Below are 19,710 nucleotides of genomic sequence, written 5' to 3' on the forward strand. Positions count from 1 at the left end.
TACTCTCCCCCTGAGGTCCTCAAAACTGGGCCATCACGGGGCAGAGATGGTGAAGATGGGAACCGGATCCCCAGCGGCTGGGCCAGCAACCTGAGGCAAGAATGCTGCAGGTTAGACAAGGTCACACCAAACCAGCATGCAGAGGCAGCCCAGGGGAAGACGGAGGACAGAAGTTATCCCATGCTTACCCAGGGCTGGGATCCCTAGTCCCTGAGACTGAAGGAGACAAAGGGTCAGATACAGGGGTCAGCTGGGGTCAGCTGGGGTCAGCTCGAAGAGAAGAAAGGGAGTCATAGCACCACCTGTTGGCCAAATAAGGCACACACGCCCAGAGAGTCGCTCCTAAGCAGGGGACACGTGGAAAGAGACCTAGACTCTTTGGAACCAGGAGAAGGGAAGTTCTCCCTTGTCTAAGTCTTCACCCACAAGTCTGAGGACCCTGTGCAGAAATTTAAAGAGTCAACACTCAGCCTTTCGCCACCTATAAGCTGAGAAAAGGGAGCTAGTCGTAGCCATTGTCCATGGTGAGCACCAGTTTCCTCAAGTAGGGATGTCAGCATACCAGAACATGGCACAGTGGGTCTCAAGTACCCCAGAGAAGGATGCCAAGAGAATTAAGAGTTGGGTCTGTAAAATAATTAATAATAATAATAATAATAATACCTTTAAATGTTTTGAGTTGGGAAGTATAAAAACTATCTAAGCAATTCCCCAACCCACAAGGGACAATGGTCCACCTGCTAAACACTCAGCCCAGGAAGTCAGGGCAGACGTACAGCTGACCACGCTGCTAATGCTGGACGTAACAGTAGACCCCATAGCGGGTGTTGGGGTCTGGGAAGCCAAAGGTCCGTACTCCAGGCTCAGGGGGGCCACAGTTGAGGCGGGGATGAACTATGGGGTAGCGGGCACTTCCGTCTGCCAGCCAGCCAGCATCACAACGATCCAGGCCACGGAACTTCCAAGCAGCAAAGAGCTGGCCCACTGTGGAGATCTGGGCACCATCTTCCTGGCAGGCCTCCCTAGCCTCCAGCAATGTCAGCTTCTCAGGGTTCTCCAGGTAGTACACCCGCCCTGTGGGAAAGTGGATCATTTAAGTGCTATAGAGCATAGAAAGCAGCAGTGCCGGCCACGGGAATCTGTATTGGATACTGAATGGCCACCTTTGCAGGCCTCAACCCCCCCCCCGTCATACCTGCTGTAGGGCTGGGATTTCTCTAGTCATTTCTGTATGCCCCAATTGCATTCTGAGTGGGCACCCACCCAGACTGAACCAGTCTCTCGCCTGTCTTTTACCAAGAACCTACTACATGCCAGCAGACACTTTTTAAACTACGTAGCTGAGGATGACCTTAAACTTGAACTTCTGATCCTCCTGCCTGCCTCCTCCCCTGATCCTCCCGCCTCCTCCTCCCAAGTGCTGAGATAACACTACAGTGCTCAGGAGGTGCTAAGGACGGGACCCATGCTGTGTTTACACTAGGCAAGAACTCTACCAGCCCGAGCTATATCCTCAGCCCTGCCTGACACTTCAATGTATTTTTGTTACAAAACTGAACAACCTTCTGTTTTCATTGATCTTTCAGTGAATGATAAGAACAGTGTTTCAGGAAAGACCTGCTTTGACTGTGTCGACCCACAGCCCAGTACATAGTGGACACTCAAAAGATGTCTGATGAATGTATAACCTATGAAGGCCGAGGAGCATCAAGGGCAAAGTGCTGAGAACTGTCATGGACTTTGCCTCTAGAACTGTTAACACTTCAGACTCCAGGACAGGTCAGGCAGGTAGAAAAGGGCAGAGGGTTCTGGCAGCTCCATAGGCTCTCCCTCAGGTAACCATCAAGCAGGGCAGGCCTCTCCACTCACCCTTGAGGAGAGCAGCAAAGCAGAACACGTCATACCGATGCAGGCGGTGGTGGCGCTGGCCATAGCTGCGAACACCAGGTGCCAGACCCAGGCCTCCGCAGGGCTGCCGGGGCTGCGCTATAGGGTACTGCACAGTGGCATCCTGTAGCCAGCCTGCATTGCACCAGTCTAGGCCTTCCTCCCAGGCTCGGAAAAGCTGCTCAAAAGTGGCTACCACAGCACCCTGCTCCTGGCAGGCCTGCTGGGCCTCGTGGAAGTTGAGCTGGTAGCGCCCTTCGCGGGACTGGTAGGGAAAAACCACACCTAGAAAGGAAGGAAGGAAGGTCTCAGAGGGGTTGGAAGAAAGGTCTCAGAGGAGTCAGAAGGAGGAGGCAGGAGCTCCTCACCCCCGCCAAGATGCACGTGTATCCAAAACTCAGACTCTACTGGCTGGGGACAGCTCAGCAAACCTCCAAGTTCCTGTCCACTTCCTAAGCCCAAGAGGAGCCTTCCCCTGCCTCTCACCTTCCTCCTAAATCTGAGCAGAGTTCCCAGAAAGTATATATTGACTTGTAATGAATCCATCAAGTGACACCCCTGATTATACAACAGGATAGAAGACAAGACTATCCTGTTGTGCTTTGGGCCCCAGGGGCGAGGTTTGGCTCCTTCCCAGTCCTACAGGTGTCTTAAGTTTATAAACAGCAGTGTGTCTCGGCATTTTCTCTGTTCAGTCACATTAGGGCAGTGACAGGTCTGTGACTGGACAGGAATAGGGAGGTGGAGCTAGAAATTTAGGAGTGAGGGAGGTCAGAGAGAATCAGGGAGAATCAACATGGAGGCAGACGAAGAGTAAGACGATCCAGACCCTGCGTGGTTTTAAACAGCCACAGGTAGCTAAGGTTTTCACAAGGCTAGAATAATTGGGTTAAAGCATTATCTTTATCATTTGGCTCTGAAATTATTGTATTGGCATCTTTTAAATTGTGATCTTATTGATGTATAAACCTGATTAGATTATAAGAGTCATGATTGTGGGGTGTGTGTAAGCGAGATGATCTTGCTAGCTGGGAGAGGATAGCAGGACTCCACCAGGACATAGTGGTGTGGCCAGCCAGTACCGGCTCCAGAGCTGGAACGTGGTCCAGCGGGGCAGGAGAGTTTGAGTAGTGATCTTTATAATATCCCCCACAACAGCAGTGTCTGCATGCAACATCTGTACATCCGCTAGTATACATTAATTTACCTATTAATTGCTTAAGATCTTGACACCAAGCCCACAAATCCCTTCATCCTCATGGTTCCCTGTGGTACTGGACCTCCAGTGAGCTCAAGGCTTAGGTTTTTAAGATTTTCTGCATTTGGGGCACAGATGCATACTTTTGACTTATGAGTTGGTTCATCTTTCTAATTGCATTCATTGTTTGTTTGTTTGTTTGTTTGGGAAAAGGCATGTGCACGAAAATTGAGGAACAGCTCATAGCAATCAGTTACCCTTTCCATCATATGGTTCCTGGGGATTGAACTCAAATTGCCAGTCTTAGCCACAAGTGCCATTATCCACTGAGCCATCTCGCAGGCCCCTCTGAGGCAGTTTAATTTTCGGACCAGACAGGAAAGGCCAGCTTTATAGGTCAATTAGTGAACACATTCTTTGTTTGTTTGGTTGGTTGGTTGGTTGGTTGATTGGTTGGTTGGTTGGTTGGTTTGGTTTTGTTTTTGGAGAACTGGGCTGGATAATTTTGTGTCAACTTGACACAAGCTAAAATCTTCTGAGAAGAGGGAACCTCAATAAGATCAGACTGTAATCAAGCCTGTAAGGCATCTATTAATTAAGTGATTAAGCTGGGGAGTGCCCAGCCCACCGTGGGTGGCGCCACCCCTAGGCTGGCAGTCCTGGGTGCTATATAAAAAAAAAAAGGCAGATTGAGCAAACCACGAGAAGCAAGCCAGTAAGCAGCACCCTCCATGGCCTCCACATCAGCTCCTGCCTTCAGGTCCTGCCCTGCTTGAGTTCCTGCCCTGACTTCCTTGGATGATGAACAGAGCTATGGAGGAGTCAGAGAGATTAACCCTTTCCTCCCCAACTTGCTTTTGGCCAAGGTGTTTCATTGCAGCAACAGGAACCCTAATTAAGAAAGGACAGAGTCTTGCCAGATAACCCAAGCTGGCTACGAACTTGCCTGTTCCTGTTTCCGCCTTCCAAGTACTGAGATTTGTGTCACCAAGCCTGGTTACTTAATGTGGAAATGTCTCAAGAGAATAAAAGAAGACAGGCATGGTGGCTCATGTCTAGAATCCCAGCAGTCGGAAGGCTGAGACTGGGGATTACCATGAGTTTAAGATCATCCTGGGATACACAGGGGCACATAAGAACTGCAGGAAGAAAGGTGGGGAAGAGCCCTTAGGTAAGAGGCAAGAGGCCAAGGACAACCTGGGGCAGGGGCCCTCCTTCCTGAGAAGGCCACACCCATGTTCTTCTCAAAAATTACTATGCTAGGAGCTGGAGAGATAGCTCAGCGGTTAAGAGCACTGACTGCTCTTCCAGAGGTCCTGAGTTCAATTCCCAGCAACCACATGGTGGCTCACAACCATCTGTAATAGGATCTGATGCCCTCTTGTGGTGTATCTTAAGACAGTGGTGATGTACTCACATAAAAATAAATAAATCTTTAAAAAAAAATTACTATGCTAGCAGGCCGTGGTGATTCACTTCTGAAATCCCAGGACTCAGGAGACTGAGGCAGAAGGATTACCATGAGCTCGAGACCACTCTGGCCTTGTCTCAAAATGAGATCTTGACAAAATGAGATCTTGTCTCAGAAAACAAAAGCACAGAGTAGGGTGTGGCTTTAATTCTAACACTTGGGAGGCAGAGGCGGCAGATCTCTGTTCTCTGTGAGTTCGAGGCCAGCCTAGTCTACATAGTGAGTTCTTGGACAGCCAGGGCTACACAGAGAAACAGTACTCAGAAAGAAAGAATGAAAGGAAGAAAGGAAAAAAAGGAAGAAAGAAGGAAAGAGAGAAAGATGAAAGGGAAAGAAAGAAAGAAAGAAAGAAAGAAGGAAAACATGTTATTGTGTATGTTTGAAATCTTACTTTGTAAAAAGTTATGTATTCATTTTTGTTGTCGTGAGCTGGGTTGAGCCTAGGATTCCATTCACACTGGCTACCATCCTATCACTGATGTATATCCCCAGCCCAATTTAAAACTTGTATCATTCAGTCCATATCAAGACAGATGAAGCTAAGGGTCCCGGAGGAGGCCCTCCTTGGCACGTGCTGTTTAGAAGCAGAACCTTGAATAAATGTCACCTTGTGGCCAGGCACCTAGCACAGCCAGGCTGAGGGAGCATTGAAGCTCATGGGCCCCAACCAGGTGAGGATTGGGAAGTACAGCAGTTAGTGATTGTATGCCTGGTCCTATCCTTAGTTCTCCTTCCTTGCAGCCCCAGGGATGAGGGCTCCCTGTCTCTCTAGGCTAGCCCCGATGACCGTTCTTTCTGATAACCCAGACTTCAGAATGAGCAGTTTGGTCGTGGTTAGGCCCTGCAAGTGGCAAGAGTGGGGATCTTTTCCAGGAGGCAAATTCATTCTCGGTACTAAAGGCAGGTAACAAAGGAACTGCTATTACTTGCCCAATTATTTCCTTGTTTATTGTACCCACGGTTCCAGGGATGAGCCCTGCTTAGGGGCCCTGCTTAGAGGCCAAAGTTAGGGTGGGGTGAAATGGGGTTAAAGGAGTAAGATGAAGGCACACTGCTCTCCAAGATACAAAGGAGTCTAAACTACAAAGAGGTCTCAAACTAGAGCCACCAGATACCTGGCTCACAGGGTCTGGCTGGTTCAAACAGCACTAAAGTTTTCTTCTAAAAGCACATGGTTTTTACATAAAAATCCAGAGAGTCCAGTGACTGGTTATATAGCTCACCGATAGACCATTTACCCAGCATGCCCAAGACCCTGAATTCTTTTTTTTGTTGTTGTTGTTTTTTGGTTGGTTGGTTTTTGGTTTTCTGAGACAGGGTTCTTCTGTGTAGCCCTGGCTGTCCTGGCACTCACTCTGTAGACCAGGCTGGCCTTGAACTCAGAAATCCACCTGCCTCTGCCTCCCGAGTGCTAGGATTATAGGTGTGAGCCACCACCGCCCGGCGACCCTGAATTATCCCTCATACCACACACAAAAAAATTTCATACTTAACTAAGAAAATCTAACAGCAATAGGCCTGCATTCTTAATTGATATCACAACTAGCCTAAATTAAATGGATTTCTTTACATGGGATGGGTTCAACAGTGTGCCCCAGGCTCTACCAGTCCCTACTGTCACCCCCTGGCCCTGCCTTGTCCATATGTCTTGCTAACTAACTCTACTGGAACCTCAGCTCTGGCTCCTATGAACTGCAGAACCAGCTCCCATTTCTCTCTTTCTGAACAGGAGTAAATGAGAGGGAATAGGAGGCAGTGGCTTCTGGAAGTTGCTCCCTGAGTTCAAACCCCACCTATCAGCTACATGACCTTAAATACGTTCCTTGATCTCTCCTCATTTCCTTCTTTGGAAAATAAGGGTTGTGACGCCATAATAACTTCCTTTTAGTGTTGTTTTAAGATTCAGACATGCTTACCTATGTAAAGAAAAAAGGTCTATGCCTTGTCTGGGTCCTTTCCCCCTCCCTTGGGTCCCAGTGGCACCATTCAGAGCCTCACCCCGAAGCTCCAGCTCTACCAGGCCACTCTCATCTTCCAGGCCATCAATGACCTCACAGCGGTAGCGCCCAGAGTCCTCCAGCCGCAGGTCTTGAAGCTCCAGCGAGACTTCCTGCTGCTTGTCCTGTCTCAGTTGAACTCGCCCTTGGTAGTCCCCAAAGGAGCGGTGCCTCTGCCCGATGGCCACCAGCACGTCCTGCTCCGGGGTTCCATTCTCTGACAATTTCCACCACTTAACACGCACATGTCTCGGGGACGCCAGGGCTGGCTCATAGTGGTAGTGGCAGGGCAGGGTCACGCTGGCTCCTTGGTGACTGAAAAGGGACTCCTCCGAAGTCTCCACCACTAACTTCACGCCATTGAATAGGCCTGGGGACAAGGTGGGGCACAGATGGGACAATGGTCTTTCAAGGACCACCCATACCCTCATCCCAAGCCCCTCCAGACTCTAGTGTTGCAGGATGCAAAAAAAAGCCACCTTGCCCCATCCCTATAGGTGCCTGCTCCTCCACTCCTCCACTACCCAACCATGTGACTTTGTGCCTACTTCCTCTGAGTTGTGTGTGCTGGCCCACCTGTAGGAGACAGAAGGACTAACATTAGTCTGAGACCAGCACATGCAGTGAAACTCTGTCTCAAAAAAAGGGGGGAGGGGTGATGTCAGTTCCTTGAATTTGTATTGGCCTTGCCACTTGCTTGCTGCTTGGATGAAAGGTGGTAATGATGGTCTCACTGTGCCTGCCCTGAGGCTTGGTTCCAAGAGCTCTCTGGTTGACTCCGCCTTCTCTGGTGACATTAATTACCAGTCCCTAAGAGTACAAGCCCAGACTTGCCTGCCTAGAGCACAGGAAACCATGGGAAGCAGAATGCATCTTCCTCAGCTGGAGTCATCCTACACCAACCACTTGTGAGTTGCTCCAATAGCAAGACCTGAGAATAGGAGGCTCACCCATGGCTCAGAAAACAGGATGGGAGAGGAGGTGGAAAGAACACGAGAGCCAGCAGATGGAGAGGAGTTTTGTCTTTTGCATGTGACATGGCTACAGCTCTCCTGGTCTCACAGTGGATGTGGTCACCTGCACAAGATCAAGCCAGCCAGAATTCTGGCGTAGATGCAGGAGTGATCTCCAAGAACAGCCCCTTACTGAGGAGCTATTGGCACTTGTTAGTTGCTGGGGGAAGGAAAAACATTCTCTACTAAGGATGTGGCAGAGGCACAGGCACAGGCACAGGCAGGCCAATCTCTATAGGTTTAAAGCCAGACTGATTTGGTAGCATGTTTCAAGCCAGACAGGAAAACATATTGAGACAAATATGCCCCCCCAAAAAAAGATAAAAGAATAGGAGGAAGAAAAGAAAGACATGGACTTGGGAAGATGACACTGAGATTTTAAGAAGCTGCAGAAGTAAACTGGAAGATAGATGTGATCATATTCCATTGGATACCTATATGAAATTCTCAACAATAAAGGAAAAAAGGGGGAATTTTTTTCTAAAAACAGCTAATAAGTTATGCCTCAGCTCCAGCCTCCTTGTGACCCTTACATGAGTTAGGGTTCTCTGGTTGATGTTTTTATCCCTACTAGAACTCCCATCCCCAGCTGCAGCTGCTCAGTGTTCTCAAGGAGATTAAAGGAAGAGGTGAACAAAGAGACCAGCACATTCCTCCCCTAATATCTAGGCTCAGGTATAGACTAGGTGGCTTCACAGGCCCCAGATCACAGCATACGGCAAATTCTGGGACCCTTGCGGACGCTCTCCCAATCACATTCTTGAGTTCATCTTATCTGGATGCTTAATCAATAAACTCTCATCTGACCTAAAATTCTTTTTGCTGTACAGTCTGGCAATACCTGAGAGAAGACCCACCCCTCACCCTCACCCCGACTCCCATCTCTACTCCCCAAGACTCGGAGGGAAACTCAGGATACACATGGAGTTGTATTCCCCAAAGAAAGGCAGGCTGTGGGGCCAGAAGAAACCATGCTCACTCCAAAGCGCTGAGCCACAGAGCTCAATTAATAGGTGTGCTGTTAAGCCGCCATGTTTGGGGGAGTTTGTTCTGCACCAAAAGCTAACAGACAAGCTAAGCATGGTCATTCCTGCCTGTGATCGCAGATCCTGGGAGGTAGAGGCAGGAAAATCAGGGCCTCAAAGCTATCTTCAGCTACACGGAAACTTCTAGGCTAGCACTGGAAGCTAGGGGTATAGCTCAATTAGGAGAGTGCTTGTATAAAATGCACAAGCCCTGGATTTAGTCCCCAACAGTACATCCAAACCGGTGTAAAAGTGCACACCTGTAATCCCAGCACTTGGGAGACAGCGTCAGAAGAAGCAGAAGTCAAGGCCAGCCCCAGCTACATAGCAAGTTTGATGTCAGCACGGGCTGCATGAGACCTTGTCTCAGAAACAAACAAAAATAATTTTAATTTTAGCTTCTATGACAACTAACAAGAACTTCACCAAGGGACAAGGCAGCTCCAATGGTGCACCCTGCTGAGTCCCCTTCATTCCACAGTGGACACCAGAAAGCACAGAGAGCCTCCTTTTCACAGTCTGAGCCAACTGTTGACCAGAGTCCCTCCCAAAGACCCAGCTATCCTAGCCATGGCAGGAGGCTGTCAGAGCTCAGGGTCCAAATGACAGAAACAACAGATCTCACTGCAGGAACACAGTGACTGCCATCTTGAAAGCCCCATGCCCAAGGCCACCCAGCCAAAAAGAGATACAAGTGATATTCAAACTCACACCGGACTCCAAAGTCCCTTCGGCATAGGACACCAGGGGTGGCTACACTCAGGCTAGATCTTAAAGAACTAGCAATTCTAGGAACTAGGGCCATCCCAGGAGAACTCAGTCTATGGTGCCAGCCAACTCAAGAGTATCTATCTAAATCATCTCCTCTCATCTTAGAAGCAAAGCTTGTCTACCTCTGGGGGCCTAGACAGAGAAGATCCTGCTGTCTCCATCCCAGCCTGGAACCTGCATATCACAGCAGAAGCCAAGACGCAGGCCTAGGAGCCACCCACCTTCCCCATAGCCATTGCCCAGGGTCCTGCCACGGAGACTGTTGGAATAGTAGAAGCCATTGTAGAATGGAAGTCCCAAAACGCAGGAAAGTGGCGAGAGAAGGACAAGGAACAGCAGGCTCATCCTGGCCAGGATAGTGGCAGTGCCGGGGTGTCTTGAATGAGGCTGGGCCCTGGGAAAACTGCGGAGAGAAGAAAAACAAGCCAATTATAACAGCCCCCCCCCATCGGGCTGGGATTCCTCTGTTCAGCTTCCTTCACACACACACTCAATGGCACATCACAGAGTGTCTCCGTGTGCTAGGCACTGTCCTCAGTGCAGCAGGCAGCAAGCAGAAGTTAGGAGACAAGTCTTCCTTGTAGGGAAGAACTGCATCCACAGATGTCAGCACTGAAGAAACACACCCAAGCTGTTGGAATTTCAAAGGTTGTGAATAGCAAGCACTTTTTAAGAGAAACAGGAGACCAGAACAAAACAGGGCAGGGCGAGTTACAAGTTTAGTAACAATAAGTCTGAAACTTGGTTTCAACACAGAAATGTCTGCATGGGGAGGGCTGTGACAATGTGACAGTCTATTTTAAAGACTAGATCAAGGTCAAAAACCATTTGTGGCTTAAGACGGCTCAGTGGTAAAGATGCTTGCTATGCAGATATGACAACCTTAGTCCAATCTCTGACAGCCACATAAAGGTGGACGAGAACCTAGCCCACAGTGCTGTCTAACCTTAACACATACACCTACACAGGCACACAAGCATACACACACAGATGCACACACACATACATACATACAGAGGAACACATGCACACACACATACACATATTCTTTTAAAAAGTATAAACACAAGCAAACCAGAAATATATATGTGTGTGTGTGTATATATATACAACACACACACACACACACATATATATATAGAAAACACACCAGCATTTCATGAAGCCCAGGCTTGCCTCAAGCTGAGCATGTACCAGAGTCTTGAATTCTTGATCTTCCTGCCTCTACCTCAAAAAGCCTTGGTAATCAAAGAATGATATTTTTAAAAAGAAAATAAACAACCTACAGCCCATGGGCCAGCTGCCTCTTTTGAGTGCCCACCAACTTGAGAATGTCTCCTCAAAGTGTGTTTGATTATTTGTTTGGTTTGTTTTGTTTTGTGCACACCTATAATCCCAGAACTGGGTAGGTAGAAGCATGAGGTTTAAGAGTTCAAGGCTATCCTAGATCACATATGGAGTTTATGGCCAGCTTGGGCTACACAACACCCTGTCTAAAGATGGGAGCACCCAAAGGAACATTGAAGCTGGGCAGTTTTGAGATGGAACACACAGACTGGTCTTCTTAGTAGGGCATAGACATTACAAGGTAGAGTGGCCAGGGGCAAGCATAATAAGGGATGTTCTTTGTTTGTTCCCATGCATCCCACTGTCACCATGTATCTGTCCCCATGGGTTACTTGCCCGTCTGTCTTTCGGCAGCCTCCAACTTCTCTGTTATCCCTATAGTTCTCTAAAAGTGATCCCTTGATTAAAACCTCCTTGTTGCAAACATCTGGAGTGAATTCTGCTTCCTGACACAGGAGAAGAAGGTCAGTCAGCCTTGGGAGGAGGTGAACCTAGATGTCCTGGTCTCTGTCCTGATAAAGCCGATGAAAGGCTTCAGGCAGGGTCAGCTGTTTAGGCTTCAGGCGGGGTCAGACTCACATCTTAGAGCCAGCCTTCTGGAGGCAGGCAGGAGGCAGGCTTCGGTGCAGTGCAACCAGAGTGCCCAGGGGCCTTTGCAAATAGAACTGTATGACTAGAGGAATGTGGGAGGATGCTCAGGGTGTCATTTGTGATGACAAAGAAAAAACACAATCGCCACACTGATTGCAAACATGTGACCTTACGAGAATGCCTGTGTACAAGACCAGAGAGGCAGGGGCTCCAAAAAGAGAAAGAAAGAAAAGAAAAGAAAAGAAAGAAAGAAAGAAAGAAAGAAAGAAGGAAGGAAGGAAGGAAGGAAGGAGGGGGAGGGAGGGACAAAGAGAGGAAGGGAGGGAGAAAGGAGAGAGGAAGAAGAGGGGCAGGCAAAGTAAATATTGACCTGTAAGGGTGACCAGACTCTGGAGGGAACATTCTTGTTCCCTAAACTATTAGTTCTTGCTGGAAAGGAGGAATGGTCGCAAAGAGAGCTGAAGATCGAATCCACTCTTGTCTTGGTTGTATTTGTAGAAAATCTAAAGTCTAGACTTAGCAGCCGTGCTGTGCACCAGAGCCAGACAGAACCTTGTTGACCCCCACAAAGAACTGGAAGGTTCCTGTTCAAAACCATCTCCATTCCTCTGTATTAGTGGACAGTTTTTCTCAGGACCCTCACGGGTGCCACTGTCCAAGGACACTCTGACAGAAAGCGGCATCACCCTGGCATACAGACTCTACATATTCTCTTGTGCACTGTGGGTCTTCTCTAGATCACTGATTTCTAAGTCTGGATAATAACAACTATACTGTGTTGTTCAGGGGCTACTGACAAGGGGGAAAACGTCTATGCTTTTTTGCACCTGACTATCTCTCTGTGGTGGGTCGAGCATACAGATGCAGATATCAGAGGCTCATTGCTCTTCACCGTGTGACTCTGAGCAATGTCTGCAGCTGTGAGGTGGAGATCATAATCCTCACCTGGCTTACTTCTCCCCAGCAGGTCTGTTTCCTCCTACAGCAATGAGGTTCTAGATACAGGCAAAACAGCTTATGAGCAGAAATACCCTGTGCAACAATGTCCAAGCCTGCAGTGAGAACTCCCGGAGAGCCCATGTCCTGGTGTTCTTTCTCTAAACCTCCTAGGACCACAGTAGTCAACCGCATAGAGATGGGGACCACAGCCTCCCTCCAGCCTGGACATCCTCTACCTCTACCAAGGGCCTAGGAACAAGTACCCTTGAACTTAAACCACCACATCGAGTATCTGTGAACATAGCTCAGCCTCACTGTGTTGAAGATTCTCACTCACTTCATACTCTTATGACATCATGACCTTATAGGCTTCTGAGTTTAAATACTTGATTCCCATTTGATGGTGCTATCTTAGGAGGTTGTAGAATGCAACCCAAACACAAAATCATAAAACTAACTGAAAACATTAAGAGATTCGGGGATTTTTTTTTGTGCCAGATGTGTGCAGGTGTTCATGGAGGCCAGAGATGGTGTTGGATCCCTTATAGTCGGAGTAATAGGAAGTTGTGAGACACTCAAGATGGGTGCTGGGGACTGAACTCAGGTCCTCTGGAGGAGCAAAAAGTGCTCTTTACTGATGAGCCATCTCCCCAGGCCTATGACTTTTATTTATGTATATATTTATTTATCTTTTAATTTGAGTGCATGGTTCTCAAACGTGAACTCTGTAGATGCCCATGTAGTAGCTCGATGTCAAAAGGTTAGGCAAGCAAAGCCGAAGACCCACAGTATCACAAACTCTCGCAGGATTCGGGGACAGAGGGCAGGTCTTTCTGTCATGGGACAAGGTTTCCTCATTCTTGATGGAACTCTCTGAAGCACACTAAGATCATTAGAAGCCAGCTCGGTTTTCAGCACCGACATGGTAGCTTACAACTCCAGCTCCAGGGAATCCTGCACTGCCTTTGGGCAAATGTGGTACACGGAGATACAGGCAAGCAAAACACTCGCACACCTGAAATAAACAGATCTCTAAAAAAGAAGATGGGGAGGAGGAGGAAAGGAAGAGAAGGAGCTAAGTTTGTCCAAACGAGAAGTGTGCCTAGGCCCATGGTAGACCACATACCTGACAAGCAGGATGCCCTAGGTTAGATTCTCCTCCTCTATTTTTTTTGTTGTTGTTTTGTTTTTAAATTCAGGATTGCCTTGGAATTTCTTCATCTGACCTCTGGTTTTATGAGAAGGCTTCTGGTGCTAAACTCCCTTGAGTCAGTCACATGGGTTGTAACCTTTCACCCTATTTGTATCCTTGCCTTGGTATGGTGAAAGCTGATTTGGGAATTCAGTTTAGCAAAGATTCAGAAACACCCCCCCCCCATCTGTTTGCTTCCTGAGCTCTGGACAGCGACCCGCAAGAGTCTGGATGCAGAGGCACACCCATGGATATGCTGAATGAAGTTAGACGCTTTCTGCCAGTCTTTATCAGAATTCACACAACAAATAGTAATTTGAGGTGTACCTCAACAGTCAGAAATCTCCAGATGTTCAAGTACTTGGGAAAGCTGCCACCACGCCAGTGTGATTCCCTACTACACTGACCTGGTACCTCTTCATTCTTTCAGTCATAGAGAAAGTAGCCACAGCTCAGAAACACCTAGAATTCTACTGCGAGCTTTCCCTCCAATAACAGTGAGTTCCCAAAACTGGCTTTTCCAGCCTCAGAGACCCTGGAAACACTCACAACCTCCAACCCGGGCCCCAGACTAGCTCCCTGTTTTTTTTTTTTTAAATGAATTTCTCATCCAGCACCTTCTCCTAAGAGGTCCCAAACCATAACTGCCAAGGAGAATTTTATTCTCCCCATTCACTCCACAGGTAAACAGAGACATGAATCAACTACCCAAAGGCCACACAGCCAGGAAATGACAGAGTAGGATTCTTTTTGCCTGATGTGAATTATGACCTATCCTCTTTCTGTCAGCACACCTTCCTGGCTATGGTAGCACCAGTGTCAGAACCATTATGTCCACAGTACAGTCAAGAAAACTGAGGCTCAGTAGAGCTAAGATGCATGCCTAAGGCTCCCCTTAGGGAAGAGCTGGGATTTCACCTAATCTTCTTAACAAATATTGCCCATGCCTCCACCACAAGTTAGGCAGAGTTCTAAGCAATAGGGATTCAAATCAGATCACCTCTGGGCCTCAGAGTCACAAAGGTGATGACAGGCACAGGTGAGACTGCAAATGACAGGGGAAGATGGAGCAGAGAGATGGGTGCTTACTTGCTTATTTACTTTCAAAATAGGATGTCATGTAGGCCAGGCTGGCCTTGAACTCTTCATGATGCCGAGTGAGGGTGATCTGGAACTTCTGATCCTCCTAGCTCTGCCTGGGACCATAGGTGTGTGCCACCATGGCCAGTTTGGGGGATGCCTGGGATGAAACCTGAGGCTTTGTGAGTGCTGGGCAAACACTCTACCAACTGAACTACAATCTGAGCTCTGGGTGTTCCTTGATCGTAAGTCAGGAAGACTCCCTAGAAGATGGGAGCTTTGAGGATTCTTGGAAAAGAGCATTGCAGGGAGAGTTCAGAGGCTAGAGGCTGGAGCTCCAGAGGCATCAGGAAGCGATGGCCATGTGGTAGCCAGATGCCCTGTCATAGATCCCCCTGGACTTCTTAAGAAGGAAGGACAAAGAATCTTCAGAAGAGGCATGGTGTGAATCTGTTACACAGTCTTCAAGGATGGCTCTGAGTGACTTCTGACCTCCAGTCAAATGTGTATCATCAAATCCCCTCCACACCAAAAACAAAGAATGGCTTCCCTGCAACCCGTCTGACCCCAGCTTCCCTGAGCACCCGACTCCACTCCAGCATGGCTTTATTACCACTAAGCAAGTAGAGACTCTGAGGCTAGCCCTGCAGGTATGTGGCCTTCCTCCAGGGAGGTGTCAAGACAAATGAGAGAAGTTAGCACGAGAAGATGTGCCCAGTGCCCCAAAAACCACATGGCAGGGGAGAATTCGTAAAACCCTAAGTCTCAGGTTGGCTGGCTTTGAACTGAGGCTCTGCCACCTTCTGAATAACCCTGGGCACGTCATCTGGCGTCTTGGAATGCAAGGCCTCCCCGCTTCTGAGGCTGAAGACAAGGGTGGCCCCAAAATGTTAAGGCTAACCACAGAGCAGAAACCTGGGTGGGCGTCAGAAGCAATGTCTAACCCCCTCTTTCACCGATGCAGGAATAGGCGCTTCTCCACCCTGTCTCAAGTCAACTTCTGTTCTGGCTCTGTCCACTTACAACCAGTCTGCCCCTGGTCTGAGCCTCATCCTCTCCACTCATAAAAGGTTCCACACTGCAGTCAGAAAACGCTCTTTGGAACCTCAGCAGCTGTGACTGTCCTTAATAGTGAGTGGGTGGGCGATTCTTTCTCCTTTCTTTCTTTTTTTCTTTTTTTTTTTTTTTTTTTTTTTTTTTTTTTTTTTTTTGGAAACAGGGTTTCTCTGTGTAGCCCTGGCTGTCCTGGAACTCACTCTGTAGACCAGGCAGGCCCTGAACTCAGAAATCTGCCTGTCTCTGCCTCCCAAGTTCTTTCTCCTTTCTGAGCATAGGAGAGAAGCAGCCACCCTTGACTTCTCTTCACAGTTGAGGGAAAGTGATCCACCAGGAGGCTTTGTTTTTATCTCTGGCTATCATCTGAGGTGTAGAGGAAATTCGGGGGCCATGATCACCAGTTCTCTTGCCCTTTCAGGGCACCACTGGTCAAGAAGTGTCCCAAAGAGAACAAAATCAAACTGAGTCTTGACAGGGAAGGGACAAGATGCCACCTCTACCACATATTCTCCCTGCAACTGAGCCACTGGTAAGTATTAGTCCTTTAGACACCGGCAGAGGGCAGGATTGCGCCCTCCACCCCCACCCCCCCAGATACTCCAGGCTAGTTCAGGAAGGAATTTGACATCAATGCCCCGTTATGAATAAGCTTTACCAAGCCTTTGAAGTTCCACCATCACCCGCCAGAACCTGGCGAAGGCAAGAGAAGGGCGTTTTCCACCAGCATTCCAGGCCTCCCAGTGCCAGTCGCTGGAAGGAAGCAGGGTGCCTCGGGTGGGTGGTCGTCCCTTTCTTACCGAGAAGGGGCGCTCCCTGGGTCAGCCCTAGAGACCTTTGTCCCAGCAGGATCGCAGGTGGCTGGTGAATACCCAATGAGCTGGGGTAGGGCTGGGTCCAAGGGTCCCTTTCCTCCCCAGCCTCCTCTTTAGCTGTGACCAGCTTGCACAGCAGAGTTTGCCCTGGTGCACTCCTGTCCCAAGGGCATGTGCTCCAGGTGCTCGCCAGGCATCCTGCATTTTATCCCCCAAGTATTCAAAATAGACTAAAGGCACGCATCCTCCACTCGCATCCTCCACTTGCACCAATGCAGGTTGTTCAGTCACCCACCCCTACCCTCCCGGGTCTCTGGTGGCTCCTGCTGCATCCCATGGATGCCTGGAACCGAGCTGGTTCTTTGATCTTCTGAGACAGTACTGACCTACTACAAGCAGAAGGCATCAGGTCTCAGTGTCCCGGAGGTTCACTGTGGTTTTACTTCATGGTAGCTCCCAAAAGGGTCGCGAGCAAGTCAGCTGCCCGTGATGACATGGCAGATGAGTGCCTCAGTCCCTATTCCTTCTGCCCTCTGTTCCCTGTCTCCTATCCCCACCCTTCTCAGCAACCTCGGGGAACCCTAGTCGAGAAGGGAGAAACTTGCATGCACAGATCCCCGAAACACAGCCACCCCCAGTCACGTGTACCGTCCCCAGAAAGCTCTTCGACGGCTCAACCGCTTGGGGCCACTGCAACACGCTGAGGCCACAGGCTGTCCAGGTCTGAAGCAGCAGAAGAGTTTGGGATCTTGAATGGCCCGAGGGGAAGCTGCTTCCAACAAACACCGCGCTCCAGCCGGACCAGCCCCTTAAAGGTACACAGTCCCTTTCCCTCTGGTCCCAAAGGCCTGGCCTCTGGGGAGTAGCTGCTGTTAGGGCTGGAGTCCAGACCCTAAACCTAGAGCTGCTGGCTGGCAAGATGCGAATGGAGAAACTCAGGAGTGGAGTTGTAGCTGTCACATCTTGGAAGAGGAGTTGAAAGAGAGGTGGCAGAGAATTGTTTGTAGAGGTGGGAGGTCCCATTAATATACCCAGGCTTCTAAAAAGGGAAGCCCCTTCAGCACTCTGCGGGTGGGCTATGACTGCCCTACATAGTTTAAGAGGAGTAAGTTATGTGTGCCTGCTTCCCCAGAGCTGAGGGATGACAACCTCCTGCCAGAGGCTGAGCAGAGATAAACTGCTAGCCACACACATAGACTCCCCAGGAGGTCCTAGGGTGGGGGTAAACAAGGATAGGAGGGGCACTCCTCTCACAGAGCCCTCGAGCAGGCAGCCCTCTATCCCTCAGGCAGCCACTACTCAGGATGCTTCTGTTTGGACAAGGTGTTTTCTTTCCTGTCTAAAATGACCAAGTCCTGGCCTGCTGGCCTAGTTGTTTCAACAGAGAAATCTAAGGAGGTTCTTCAGCAAGGGCTGCAAGAAAGGCCACAGGGTTAGGAGCCTGGGCTTTTCTAAACACAACTCCTGATAGCCCTGACTTCGTGTGTGCGTGTGCGTGTGCACGCGCGTGCCTGTGCGTGTCTCCCAGCTAGGAACAAACCAAACCCCAACTTCTGTGGCCTAAACTAAGCTCCCTCTAAAATGAATACCAGGCACCCTGGCAAGGGGAGCTGTTCCCCAGCAGGTTAGGGAGGGAGCTGAGCCCTGGAGGTACTAAAGAGGAAATAAACAGGATACAAGTACCAATGAGGAAACAAGCCTCTGAGGCTGTAGCTGGGCCAGGCTTGGCATCTGTACTTGTGCTCTGTACTCTCTCCTTTAGTCCCAGCAATGTCAGATTCTGTTTTCCTATTTCCATGTTTTAGATACCAGAAGCCCAGTGTCACTCAAACTTGGATAGAAGCAGATTGTCTGCCCTGAGGCTTTAGGCTCCAGGCTACTTTACCACATTCAAACTAACAGCCTCTGATTTTGGAAGCAGACTGTGGGTCAGGCCAAAAGGGTCTACTGTCACAGCAAGTGATAGGATGTTCAGTAAGCAGGGAGAATATCAAGTCTGTCTAGGTGGTAGACAAGAAAGGAAAAGAAAATCAAAGCCAAAGTGAAGGGCTCTAAGCTAAGATCCCAGGAAAGAGACATCCCCAAGGCTGTGGCCAATACATGCAAGGTTCCATAGCAGGAACCAAGAAACCGGCTTGGGCAATATTAGTCACCCACACCAGGTGGAGGGGCTCGTGCCCCAACCACCATCCACCCACCTGCCTAGCAGCCCACATAAAAAGTCTGGTCCACAGAAATGGCTGTGTGGTATGAGCCAGGCAGGGAAAGAGGCGTCACTTCCTCTCCTGTGTAGTGGGTCCCAGGAGGCAACGCCATCCCAAGCAGTGTGTCTAAAAGGATGCTTCTCCCGTTGCCTGCTGGTCCCCAGGGAAGGATAGGATCAGGGGTTGGGGTAGTGGCTCCCAGGAGGGAGGACTGAGGCCAGCAAACCCCAGGAAGACTAGATTCCAAGTTCCAACCACAGGACTCCAATGAGGACTCAGCTCAAGGGAGGCGTCAAGCTGAGAGGCCCTCAGGGTCCAGCGGTCTCCCATCTGTTTTATGGGGAGAGTACCACTGAGCCTCTTACTCGGTCCTACCCACAAGAAGCCCTGGCAACAGTGGACAGACCTCAGGAAGAAGTGCGCCTAGCTGAGTGTCCCTGCCATGCTTCCAGACAAACCTACTTGTTCTCCCTTTAGCAGCCAAGTAGCTTCTCTTCCCAGAGAGCCATGGTGTGGCTCCCAAAGCTTGGCTGAGACATACATCTTGAAAACCAGGATGGCTGTTTCATCCAGTCTCTTCCCAGCCAGCTAGCCACCCCTCTCCAGAAGACCAAGGCACAAGCCAGCATAGCTCCTACTGGCCACTTCTGCAGAGCAGGGCAGGGCCCCGACTCTTTCCTCCCACCAGTGGACTCCAGGAAGCAGTTGTGCTCTTGCCCACAATCCTATTTGGCAACCCCTCACCCCTTCCTTTCCACACTGCACCCCCCCCCCCGCCCACCATTCCCAGTCTATCATAGCCCTCTTTCTCTGAAAGCTAGGTTTGTTGGGTTTCTTAAAAAAAAAAAAAAAAAAGTCCCCAGCCCAGCACTCCCATTACAAAGAAAATGGAAACTACCAAAGGAGAACCCAGTATCCAGGCCTCTCCCACGTTCTTAGTGAGGGAAGGGAGCAGTCACAGGAACCTCTGCCAGACTGTGTCTGGCCCTTCACCAGGTGGCAACTGCAGGCCAGAGCCAGAGCAGTATAGCGGTAGAGACGGGGAAGCCTACCCCTAACTGCACCCAGCCCCAGCCTCCCACTCTTGCTCTTAGGCTATTTGCAGTCTGGCGAGTGACATGAGAGTG

General features: G+C 49.3%; 1 protein-coding gene across 1 annotated transcript; it reads right to left on the reverse strand.

The window, feature by feature from the left end:
- Window positions 1-621: 621 nt before the first annotated feature.
- Hapln3 (hyaluronan and proteoglycan link protein 3) lies at window positions 622-17,180 on the reverse strand. The gene is made up of 5 exons (XM_031384341.1): window positions 17,028-17,180; window positions 9,584-9,765; window positions 6,555-6,923; window positions 1,870-2,172; window positions 622-1,074 (listed from the first exon to the last, which is right to left on the reverse strand). The coding sequence occupies exons 2-5, from the start codon at window positions 9,705-9,707 to the stop codon at window positions 791-793; spliced, it is 1,080 nt and encodes a 359-aa protein (XP_031240201.1). The 5' UTR covers window positions 9,708-9,765; window positions 17,028-17,180; the 3' UTR covers window positions 622-790.
- Window positions 17,181-19,710: the final 2,530 nt, after the last annotated feature.

The sequence above is a fragment of the Mastomys coucha genome, unplaced genomic scaffold, assembly GCF_008632895.1.
Source record: "Mastomys coucha isolate ucsf_1 unplaced genomic scaffold, UCSF_Mcou_1 pScaffold21, whole genome shotgun sequence".
Taxonomy (NCBI): Eukaryota; Metazoa; Chordata; class Mammalia; order Rodentia; family Muridae; genus Mastomys; species Mastomys coucha.